The sequence below is a fragment of the Triturus cristatus genome, chromosome 7 (genome assembly GCF_964204655.1).
Source record: "Triturus cristatus chromosome 7, aTriCri1.1, whole genome shotgun sequence".
In the NCBI taxonomy this organism is placed as follows: Eukaryota; Metazoa; Chordata; class Amphibia; order Caudata; family Salamandridae; genus Triturus; species Triturus cristatus.
The window spans coordinates 344825776-344838121 of record NC_140590.1 but is presented as its reverse complement, the minus strand read 5'-3'; the positions used below and the strand labels follow the sequence as shown (position 1 = coordinate 344838121).

The 12346-nt window shown below is 42.4% G+C and overlaps 1 protein-coding gene across 3 annotated transcripts in view; it reads right to left on the bottom strand.

Annotated features, from left to right (window-relative positions):
* LOC146809624 (outer dynein arm-docking complex subunit 1-like) overlaps positions 1 to 12346 on the bottom strand; it is a 358293-nt gene that overhangs the window by 69210 nt on the left and 276737 nt on the right. For all 3 annotated transcript variants that reach the window (XM_085616472.1, XM_085616473.1, XM_085616474.1), the window contains 4 exons: positions 11902 to 12089; positions 10691 to 10825; positions 6158 to 6240; positions 2611 to 2779 (listed from right to left, as the gene is read on the bottom strand). In XM_085616472.1, coding sequence (XP_085472598.1) covers positions 2611 to 2779; positions 6158 to 6240; positions 10691 to 10825; positions 11902 to 12089 — 575 coding nt within the window. The remainder of the gene's footprint in view (positions 1 to 2610; positions 2780 to 6157; positions 6241 to 10690; positions 10826 to 11901; positions 12090 to 12346) is intronic.

Below are 12346 nucleotides of genomic sequence, written 5' to 3'. Positions count from 1 at the left end.
AAATTAATTTTCCACACTTTGTAAGGAGGTCATAAAGCAGAATCTCCATAGCTCTGCCCCGTATAATGCAGTTGATGTACAGTTGGACTTCAATATAGTCGGCATTTTTTTAACCGGCTAATTGCCGAGTTTGTGTGCAAGTGATTTTACAAAGTTAAGTTTCCTTGCATTAATAGCAACCTTCCATGATCCACTCTGTGAGAACAGACCCCTAGATATGAAAACAAAGGGGTAAAACAAATTTTAGTGTTGTTATCAAAAAGGACCCGACATCTTAAGGCGCACTTCCCACATTTCATTACAAATGACTTGCTCAGATTTGTGTTTAAATCCAAGTCCTGCAAGAACTCTGAAAAAGGAAATCAAAAGACTTTGTAGGGCCATGGGGGTGCAGGCCATAAGTACAGAATCGTTCGCTTAGAGAAGGGCTGTGACCGGTCGCTGTCCTATTTGGGGGAGGTCCTTGCATCCTTTAGCCAACATGTCGCCCAAGTTGTTGATATAAAGGTTAAACAAGAAGGAGCCAAGCACACACCACTGCCTAACTCCTCTTTCCATGATGAAAGATGCCTCCACTCTCAACTAAGCCTTTTCTCTCCCTGGCTACTGCGTATGGTATGGTTCTCACACACTCCCACTCTGTCTGTTGCAGTTCCATATTCTAGTGACTACACTCCGACTAGCAATTATTTTCTGGCTCAGTTTTCATACACATATGATGGATAGAATGACGCTTGCAAAGTGACCATTCTCTAACTGAGTTTGCTAAATGGAGAGTGGAGACAAGTGTTTAGTTTGCAGGTACTGCAGGGTGTCACAGTGTGTGTTTGTGTGTAAGCTTGTCACCCTGCCATTTGTTTGGCTGGAGGTCACTCCCAGGATACAAAGATGTGAAGCGCTGCCTTCTCCAATATGGTCAGACTCTTTGAATTACATACTGTGCTGGGCTGCACTTCAGAGAAGTACTTTCGGTGTACCGACAAGCTATCAATAGCTCCTGAGCTACCTGTTGTAGACCCCTGGGATAAATACCGAAAAAACTTTGATTCAACATCACTGATCGCCTACAGTGGGTATCCCTTCTTCTGGAGTAATTAGAAAAGTTCAGACAGTGTAGTTAAAACACAGAATCTATCATAGTAGCCACCAATCATAACACTTCAGGAGACTTGCATTTGGCCACAAATTGCTTATTCACAAGGCATATAAACATAAGAATAAATATACCTCATTTCACCCCAACTCTTTATTAAATATCAAGAATAAAGCACACACAAACATCCTAAGCAATCGGCTCATTTTGGTTACTGAGACACTCCACATTCAATCAGTCTGGCTTTAAGCAGAATAAATCAACAAAGCTAATCTATCACTCCAATGTCATCATTATGGTCTTTATTTAATCTAGTTCATAAAGGGTCACGTCGTAGTCCAATCATTTGAAGCCAATGAGGTACTTGGCTTAGTTGAATAGTCTTTCATGTTTAAAATTCTAGCTCAAATGGCTTTTGGACTAGAATATCTTTCTAGGATTAAATTACTATATAAGAGCCTTTAGTCAGGCTCAATGGCCAAATGCGGTCTCTTACAACCATTCTGAGGCATAAAACAGGGATGCATGTTAATCCTATTATTGTTTGCCAGGATGTTAGAGCCATTTGCAAGTCGAAATAGGAGGGATCAGGTGGATAGGGGATTTAGATGGTGTGAAGCATGGGACGATAGGATGATATCCTTACATGATCCTTAAATGCAGTTTACAGCAACAGACTTCTTTCCATCTTTATGGTTTACAGTAAATTCTCAGGCTGTAGGAATAATTGGCCAAATCTAGTATTGTTCCCACTAAATGGATGGATACCGACATTGCAGAACTCTGTTATTATTTTGATACCACAAATCATGCATTCAGCAAAGGAAGAGCTTTCATTGGTAACAAACTGCGAGTGGGGAGTCTGAGAACTTCATATTAGATCTCACCACCAGTGACTGACCGATTTACCATTCAATATCTTTTGCTTGACTCACATTACCCAGACACTTTGCCTGCTTCTGAAGAGAAGGTATTATTCCCTCCATGGAGCACTAACAAATACCAGGTTGCTTACAGAGATCACTGGCAAGAGATGCATCCTACTAAACATCTGCTTTCAGCCTTTTGCTACTGAACTGCAGAAATGTAACTAAATATGAAAGGAAAAGCTTTTAACAGATGGATTAGTAAATTGTATCTTCATTCGTTTAAGGATTAGCCCCTTAGGGTGCCTAGTTTGTACCTTTTAAGTTCTTTACTTTTCAGTTGTATTGCTGTTAGAATAGTATGTCATGTATGAGAAATGTATGTTCTCTAAGGAAGGCCTAACTGTGTTTGCCTAGCTACCAAACATAAATTAAGATAAACTAGCCTTTGCGTGTCAGATTATTTGGTCCTTGCAGGATCTCAGTTGGCTCACATGTAGACTCACAATCTTCTCACTAAAGCTTAACAAGCCAATTCCATTTAGGGAGCCTCCAAAAGATCTGTTGCTCTAGCTTTCTGTTCCTAGATCAAATTTGGTAATGTAATGGAAACAAAATATGGCAATCGTTAAGCCGGTTTTACTAGCTCACCTGTTTTTAGTTGGTCCAGAATTTTCATGACGCCTTTCAGCTGGTCCTCATAACTGTTGGCTTGTTTTATCGCTGCTTCTTGTTTGTACTCAATCTCCTTCAGGATCATTCTGTGCTCCTGGTCCAGACGTACTCCCTGGGCTTTGAAATCATCAATTTCTTTTTTAATCTGGTGAGTGAGTGAGAAAGAAAACCATGTAATTAAAGGGATGAGTAGCAGAGGAAAAAGGGCTGTAAAATCCAATAAAGTCTTCATTTTATAATAGAACCCTCTCTCCAAGACTTGTGAAGTGATGCCAGTCTCAAAGAACAAAACTCTCTATCGAAGATGGATAATATGAGTTTGATGATAAATAGCAATTAGCACACAAAGCCATCATGATTTTTGTTCAATCAAGAACTATAGACTGTTCAAAAGGTATGCAATTTGTGCAATCTCTTTCTTTAGAGGTAACTTGGGAGCTTGTAAATATGTTGGCAAAAGGGTAGTTCCTTGGTTGGCAAGCATTGGAGATTTTAGCAGTTCTCATCAATCAGTAAAATATTGTCTGTAATGAGATCCGTGTTCTGCCCTGTCTCGTATGTTTATCTTCTTTCTGGGGTGGTACACAGAATTACGTGGGTAATGCATTGTTTTGGAATGTTTGTATTTGATTGTTAAGGATTCAATACCACTTGTGACGCTGCTTGGCTGCTGCTGTGGATCCTTTGGCTGAGGAACTGAATTTTAACTATATTTGTTCCCCATCCTCCTCATTTCACTGGCCATAAGGAACTCATTGCACACACACCTGGATCCAAGTCCTTCAGCATTCCTCCTTAAATCTGGCCCTTTTCCTGGGTTCTCGCTGCTCACTCCTCCCCTGTTCTGTGTTGACTTTGGCGGTCCTGCAGGCCAGACCTTCTGGGTGCATATGCTTTGTGATCGTCAGGATTTGCTCCAGATCCCCCGTGTCATTAAAATGCAGTTCAGCATTAAACATACCAACATCTTCAATGTGCACATTCCAAAGAACTGCTTGGTCAGGGACGTTCAAACAAGCTGTGAAGGCGCATGTCACTGTAGTGTGATTGCTGAAGTCAGGATTGCGAACAGAGCACAAGATTTGCATTTACTGTTACAGGTTAGGATGAACACACCTGTAAACACTGTCTCCAGGACCTGAGTATGAGGCAGTGTAATATAATACCACTCCTTGCCATTGTCGATTTCTCTGTGACTCTGGACTCTGAAAATATCGGGTGTACCCCATAATTTCGAACCCAAAGACACCAGACACAGACCTCTGCGAAGAGCTGTGGGCAGATGCTGTGAATAACCCATGCTCTTATCACAGCTTGAGGGGTGCAGAAAACACTCTCCCCTCACCCAAGTTGACCTCCTAGCACACAATCACCCCACCAAAACCACAGGGCACAAAACAGCCCCAGCACAAGTTTACCACCTGCTCTAAGCAGACACTAAGGGGGTGATTACGAGTTTGGCAGCCCTTAGCACCGGTGGTCCGAATGCCCTATTTTGAGTGTGGTAGTCAGACCACCACAGGCCTGCTGCAACCCTGGAGTTGTTGCAGGGGTGTGAGGCAGTAATATGCTGGCAGTGCCATTGCAGCACTGCCAAAAATATATAGAGTTTCCTCACTGCCAGCCTTTTTATGGCAGTGAGCCCACTATGAAAAGGCTGGCAGTGAAAGAACTAAGGGGGCTCTACAGGCGCCCTGGCGCCTCAGGCCATGGGGATGCATGCCGGGGGGGGGGCACATGTTGTGCCCCACTGTGTGCATGCAGCCCCTTTCCTGTACGGTATGGACTGCAGAACTTTGGCGCTCCCACTGCGGTGCCTTTTTCAAAGGCACCGCCATTGACCCGCCAAAGTACCGCCCGCCAGACAACAAGAAAACTTGTGATCTGACAGGCGGCCGGTGGTGGACTTTGGTGCTGTGGGAGCAGGACAGCGGCGTGGCAGTCCCACTCCCACACCACCAAAGTCATAATCAGGCCCTAAATGTTTGTGCATTTAGACACATTATTTCCCCTGTAATGGGGAAAACACACAGAATTGGGCCCAGGTTTTTAAAGTCTTTTTGTTATTTTCCATTCTGGGGTAAATAACTCTCCTTCCTTTGCCATAGGTGCGGGGATACCAAATGAAATGGGTGATTCAGTCCATCCGTGTGCCTGTACTATGTTAGGGTCCAAGTGTGCAGCAGCGCCACGTAGGATAGCCATAGTCTCTATGGCCTGATACTTCATTGGGCATTTTCACTGATACACACCCATACTTTGTACACTGTTGGAAGTATCTGTTGTATTTTTAGACAGACAGATCCCTGAATACTCAGCAGTGTTTGTACACCCTACTTTATACACACCAGAAGCGTAAACTTCCAGGTTGCATGCACTGTTAGGGATCTCAGTTTAACTGCATTTTAATTTGATATTTGAAATTTAATGATTTGACCTTAACGATTTACATCTATTTTCTATTCGTACAGCTACCAGGGGGAGCCAGGAAATAAACAGAAGTATCAGTTTAAGTCTTTCAATACATATTTGCGTTGGTAAAGATCGGTTTTGATTTTGAACACAGTGGTCATATATATGCTGAATATATATTTAGAATAAACAGGACAGAGTATCCTCTTGCACCTGCCTAAATCCAAGAGGGGGACTGAGTCACTAGGTGATTCTAAAGAAGCAATGACAAGACTGGAAATACAATTGGATGTCCACGAAAGGCTTGGAGTGCACAGACGAATGTTATTCACCAGAGGGTACGGAAATTAAAATAATTATGGTTATGTATCTTTGCTAGTAGCAGAATGTGAATTTGTAACCTTTAAAACACAAGCTAATGGAGACTGTAAAGGAACAACCTGGTTTAGGAGTCAGTTGTTTGCTCCTGGGTGCTGTGGACCTTCACCAGGTGGTCAGTGGGCTGGCAGCCATGTCTGAACTAAGCGTGTAGGGTGGGGAGCAGCAAACACACGAAGGGCCTCAGTTAGAGCTCATAGGTAACAGACGGTTGTCCACTTTCTGAAGGAAAACCTAAACACAGAAGAGAATCCACCAGCAAAGCTTCCTCCTTAAGATGACTCCTTTGATGAGGGATATTCAGCCGGTGGTTTCTATTCCGCACTTGCACTTCCTGCCAGAAATCTGAGTCACCAACTATGAATCAGGCCTTCTGAGTGGGTGCAAAAAGCTGTGAAGGACACGTGGCTAAATGTCTTTGTAGGGCAAGGTAACTGGAGACCACACATGCCTCCTTAGCCATGAAGCAATAGGTGTCAATCAATTCCCATTAAAATTCACAGCACAGAGACAGAAATGAAATAGTCCAGAAAGAAATGACATATTTTCTTGCCCGCAGCATTACCACTGATGAGTTTCTGAATGTATGAATTCTCCATTAGCAGAGAATAGTAAGCCCTAATTACGTTATGCCTCAAAATAATGATTGTTTTATCAGAATGGTTGCAACTACTGTGGTGCTCTTGGGAGATACTCATAGGTGGCATGCTCTAGACACAACACGTCGACTCACCTCTGCAATCTGCTCCATCAGCCTCTCTACCTCATTATTCTGCTCATTCACGTAGTTGAAGAGGGCAAAGTTCCTATCTTCCACTGAGAAAAAAAAAGTCAACCTTGGTAGGCGGTAGGCAAAAGCATGGAATGTAGTTATAGATTAATGAAAATATCCCTAAAACAATCAAAATGTATGGATGTCTAGGTATTTTCTGGCTGATATGTGTTTTTCTGACACAGTACTTTCATCTGAGTAGCGTAGTAAGTGAAAAACGATGGACTGGAATGTTATCCCAAGTGATTGCCAGTGGTTAGACTATCAGATTTCTCTCTTCATCTTTAATTTTAGTGTGTTTTTAATAAAAACCCTAAGTGGTAAAGTATATGCCTGGGGGTGGGTCCCTTGCTCACTGGCCACACGTTTTAAGCTATACCTCACTGGTGAGGCCTGGTAACCCTGACACATAGTACTGATTTGTTTAAGGTTGGCCTTTGTCTAGAGGGGCACAGTGGGTGAAAAACGACAGGTCGGAATGCTACCCGAGCCATTGCCAGCAGTTCGACTATTTGCAAGCATCCTTCCCAACACTTTCACCTATAAGTACAGCTGATACAGTAAGGTAACATAGTTTGGATTTTACTAGGTTAGACTTAACCTGTGCATTCTAATCCATTTTATCAAAGGTTAAATCCAGCCTCTCTGAACAGCATAACTGAGAAATATATGGCCAGCAGTTGGGCAACACTTGTTCACTATGCCGCCTAGTCTGTTACAGTTTCTTGTTTTGTTTCTTGGTTTATGGTGAGGTGACACCCTTATAGGGTATTGAATTTGCAGTGTGTATTATTCAAGTCTCTTGTTCATCTGTGTTTTAGGCAGATTACCCCCAGAAATACCCTGTGGTCTAAGTATTATACAAATATTAAAGAAAGAGAGATCATTGTCTCCCTCTCTCCTCGTATTATCTTGTCTTCACTCCCCCAGCATTCCCTATCCGCCCTATTACTCTGCCAGCACTAAATCCCATCATACTCGCCGCTCACCCAGCATTCCCTATCCGCCCTACTACTCTACCGTAACAAAAACGTGGGAAACCCAATATACCCTTTGAGGCTTGGGCAAGACAACTACAAATAGGTACATATGCCTACAAGGGATTTTGTTCAGTACACTCAGTTGAGTTATTCCAGTCAGTTACTTGTTGGTCAAGCTCCAAATGGTGGCTGACTATTAGGTAATCTAGGCATCAATGCATTTATTTGGGATATGAAAATCGATGATAGACAGTTTCACAACACGGGAATGTATTTTTCAAACTCTAAACAAATTTAATGAGAACAAATCAGGGGGGAATTAAATAAGGTTATAACAAAACACCATGATAGAGGGTATTGAATATTATACTGAAAAATAAACCTTCAAATCATAGGTGTAAACATCTATTCCAAATAATAAAACAAATAGGAAATGAATCTGAAAACAGCAGAAAACAATTCCTAAACACAAAAGGTGCTAGGGAATTAGATGAGCGTGCCGACGTTTCGGTCTTTCTTGGCAATTTAGTTAGACCATCTTCAGGACGAAGAGTAGGATGTTTACAATAGTCCCTTATGTCTGGTCAAAGACTCAGTTTATACCAAAGGAGTCTCAACTTTAAAACAATTACAGGTCACAGACACCGGAAGGGCCTTATGAATAGGCTAGAGCAGATATCCACATGATTATTGAAAAGGGGGCACAGTTCCGGTATAGTTATTATGGGCGCTGCTTGCGTTAATCTATATCAAAAAAAGGGACAGGCACAATCCTTGTGACCCTAAACGCATAGCGCTGTCTGACCAGCGGTATGCGTTTGGAGCCACGAAGGAAACTAGAGACCCCGGACCCAAAAAGCGGTGCCATTATTATGTCCACGAGAATTGTGCCCGTCCCTTTTTTTATATAGATTAACGCAAGTGGCGCCCATAATAACTATACCCGAACTGCTCCCTTTTTCAAATAATCGTGTGGATATCTGCTCTAGCCTATTCATAAGGCCCTTCCGGTGTCTGTGACCTGGAATCGTTTTAAAGTTGAGACTCCTTTGGTATAAACTGAGTCTTTGACCAGACATAGGGGACTATTGTAAACATCCTACTCTTCGTCCTAAAGATGGTCTAATGGATACATTTGCCAAGAAAGACCGAAACGTTGGCAAGCTCATCTAATTCCCTAACACCTTTTTAGTTTCGGAATTGTTTTCTGCTGTTTTCAGATTCATTTCCTATTTGTTGTATTATTTGGAATAGATGTTTACACCTATGATTTGAAGGTTTATTTTTCTGTATAATATTCAATACCCTCTATCATGGTGTTTTGTTATACCCTTATGTATCCCCCCTGATTCGTTTATAGTTTGAAAAATACATTCCTGTGTTGTGAAACTGTCTATCATAGATTTTTTATATCCCAAATAAATGCATTGATGCCTAGATTACCTGATAGTCAGCCACCATTTGGAGCTTGACCAGCAAGTAATTGACTGGAATAACTCAACTGAGTGTACTGAACAAAATCCATTGTAGGTTTATTTAGCTTTTACAACTACTCTACCAGCACTATATCCCATCATACTCGCCACCCACCCAGCATTCCATATCCGCCATACTACTCTACCAGCACTATATCCCATCATACTCGCCGCTCTCCCAGCATTCCATATCCTCCCTACTACTCTACCAGCACTATATCCCATCATAACTCGCTGCTCTCCCAGCATTCCGTATCCGCCCTCCTACTCTACCAGCACTATATCCCATCATACTCGCCGCTCTCCCAGCATTCCATATCCGCCCTCCTACTCTACCAGCACTATATCCCATCATAACTCGTTGCTCTCCCAGCATTCCATATCCGCCCTACTACTCTACCAGCACTATATCCCATCATAACTCGCTGCTCTCCCAGCATTCCATATCCGCCCTACTACTCTACCAGCACTATATCCCATCATACTCGCCGCTCTCCCAGCATTCCATATCCGCCCTACTACTCTACCAGCACTATATCCCATCATAACTCGCTGCTCTCCCAGCATTCCATATCCGCCGTCCTACTCTACCAGCACTATATCCCATCATAACTCGCTGCTCTCCCAGCATTCCATATCCACCCTACTACTCTACCAGCACTATATCCCATCATAACTCGCTGCTCTCCCAGCATTCCATATCCGCCCTCCTACTCTACCAGCACTATACCCCATCATACTCGCCGCTCTCCCAGCATTCCATATCCGCCCTCCTACTCTACCAGCACTATATCCCATCATACTCGCCGCTCTCCCAGCATTCCATATCTGTCCTACTACTCTACCAGCACTATATCCCATCATAACTCGCTGCTCTCCCAGCATTCCATATCCACCCTTCACTTAACCTAGGCCATCTTCATCGATCTTTAGGAGATCTAGTCCTCTTTGTATAGTCAAAAACATCCGCGAGCTCCTCCCTTTGACAATCGCTGGGAGTAGTAGCTCTTTAATCGCACCAGGTTGCGGTTAAGAGGAGATTCCATATGATGAAGCATGGCACTTTGGTGGGTGATGAGATTATGTCCTCTTGTTGAGGACTTTTTGTTCAGATAGTAGTTTGTGTCATACCACACAGTTTTTCATATTCTCCATCCTTATTGCATTTTTCTTTATGTTTTTTTGATCCCTGGACCTCTGTGTTTATACATAACCTATATCTCCCCATGACCTCTTGCTTTCCCAATATTTCATGTCAGCAGCTTCAGAACGCCTCAGAACCTTCCATTCTTTCAATACCTCCCACTAGTCCAACCTTCCACTCATTAACTTTTCCTAGATATCCATTTTTAATGAGCTTTGGCTCCAATTATTTATTTGATCTTTTGACTGTTGAGAACCTGTTCTGTTTCTCCGATTGTTATTCCTAATTTATTTTCCGTTCATCTTCTCCCCATAGTGTTCTAAAGTAGTAGCTATTCAATATATTAATAATGAGAAGAAGAAGAGCTCTCCTCATTACCCTCCTGCTCTCCCAGATTTACAAGGCATCTTCATATCTCCCTTAGCAACTTCTGCTCTGCCGGCATTCCACGTCTGCCCTGTATTTCCTCCCTGCCTCTTGCAGCATTGCCATACTTCCCTTCTTTTTCCTCTTGAGTTCTGCCTACCCTCTTTTCATTTGTTAGCCTCTCTAACTGTTCAGAAGTTTCTGCTATTCCGGTCTTTACAGTCTGTCTGTCTATCCTCAGCAGTCACTGCTCCTTCACAAATGCCCTCTCTGCCATGCTCATACTTAACATTCCCTATATTCAGTGACTTACCATCACTGTCATTCTCTATACCCGCTTTGCTCCATGTCCTATCATCTAACACTGCCATTCTTTCTTGACACTCCTAGGAATTAAAATAATTAAACCAAAATCTAACTAGAAGAGCTACAAAAAATACTTGATATAAGAAATGGAAACATCAGCTGAAACCCTTTTCCAATGTACTGCGCCCAACAGTTGAGTGTGATACTCCTATTTCAGTCTCACCTTCTATGAACTTGGAGACGAGGATGTCCAAGTTGTCCTCGTTCGTGATACTACGAATCTGCTCGAAGGCTGCTTCATAGGTCTCCACTGTCTCTTCTGTTGGATCCCTTCTCTTTCTTTCAGACTCTTCCTTCTCTGAATAAATGGCAATCAGAATGTGTTTTAGATATGTGCTTGCACGAACATGAAAAACAGATCTCAATCTCACAGAAACAATTCGATCCCACCTCAGAAAAATTAAATGGACAAATCCATTCAAAAGAATATAAACCAGGGACCTGTAGGCTCACATGAGATCTAAGCAGGGTGAGCTTAATCCATTCGGCTAGCTCACAAATCACAAAAAATATGTATGTTGAGGCCATACAGCACCCTTGCCCCAGAAGCCTGGCCTAGGTATCTAAACAAATGTTACTTCTCCACCATGACAGGCTATACAGAGTATGTGGTAGACTATGAGTGATTTACAAATAATGAAACAGAGGCAAGAGAAATCACACCTATCACATATAGTGAATTTAGTTACACTGATGTAGTAGAGTATACATTTCAGGAAGGAGATGACAAAGTGTGAGAGAAATTCAGTTCCCAAAGTACTGTGCAAGAGAACATACTTGAGATAAAAGGGCTTACAAGACCCAACAAGGATCTTGCTTTGTCCATGTAGGATTTGGGAACATGTTCAAAGCACATGACATGAAACTGCTAACTACTACCTTCTGAGCCTCAAAGGCACGTTAATTGACTGATTGATAAGCAATTTGTAAAGAGTGCAGTTCCCAATGAATAGGGAGTCTTCACACTGAAAAGCTTCATTAGAGTTGTCAAGGGTAAATCTGAGAACATATGGATTTTAAGAAGTTTGTGGAAAGTAGACAGGCAGGGTGTAGAGCAGAGGAAGTAGGGTAAGTTATTCCAGACCTCGGAGGTAAGTACTGGAAATATCCTGCAGTTAATATTACCATGTAGGTACCAGAAAAAGGAAGAAATGCACATCTACTCTGAAAGCTGCACCCTCCTTAGGTTGCAGCTCTGTATTTGCTCTCACTGTGACTCTGCTACTATGCCACTCCATGGCCGCCACACAGAAGCAACACCCTGACTGAAATGTATAGTTCCCTGCAGGCCATGAAATGGAGCAATAGACTCTAGAGTAAACGCTCTGGATCCAGTCTTTGGATAGAAAAGGGAGGAAACCAGTTGGGCATTACCTCGTCTACGTCGCGCTTCTAGGACCTCCTCGCTGATAGCGCGTTCCTGCGTCTTGGTGGTCATGAACTCCTTCAGCTTTCGGTCGTGGTCAATGATGCGCTGTAGCTCCTTCATCTCGGCCATGTGTTGAACGAGGTCCTTTTCTGTCTTCTCCTTCAGCTGCAGCATCTTTGTCTGAGCCTCATCCCTTCACACAAAAAAATATTGTAAAAGGTCTCATTACTATATTATGGTTAAATCATGACAATGTCATTTATTGAGCTGTTTGCCAACTATTGGTGTATTGTGCTGTATAAAAGGAAAAACTATAAACCAAGCAAGTAATAAAGTATGCATTTCATATGGTGTACACTGTAAACTGAATACCCTGTAGTTATTTAGGTTCCAGTCAGTGCAAAACGGTTAGACATAAATGCTTTAATCAATCTGAAGTATAGTTAATTT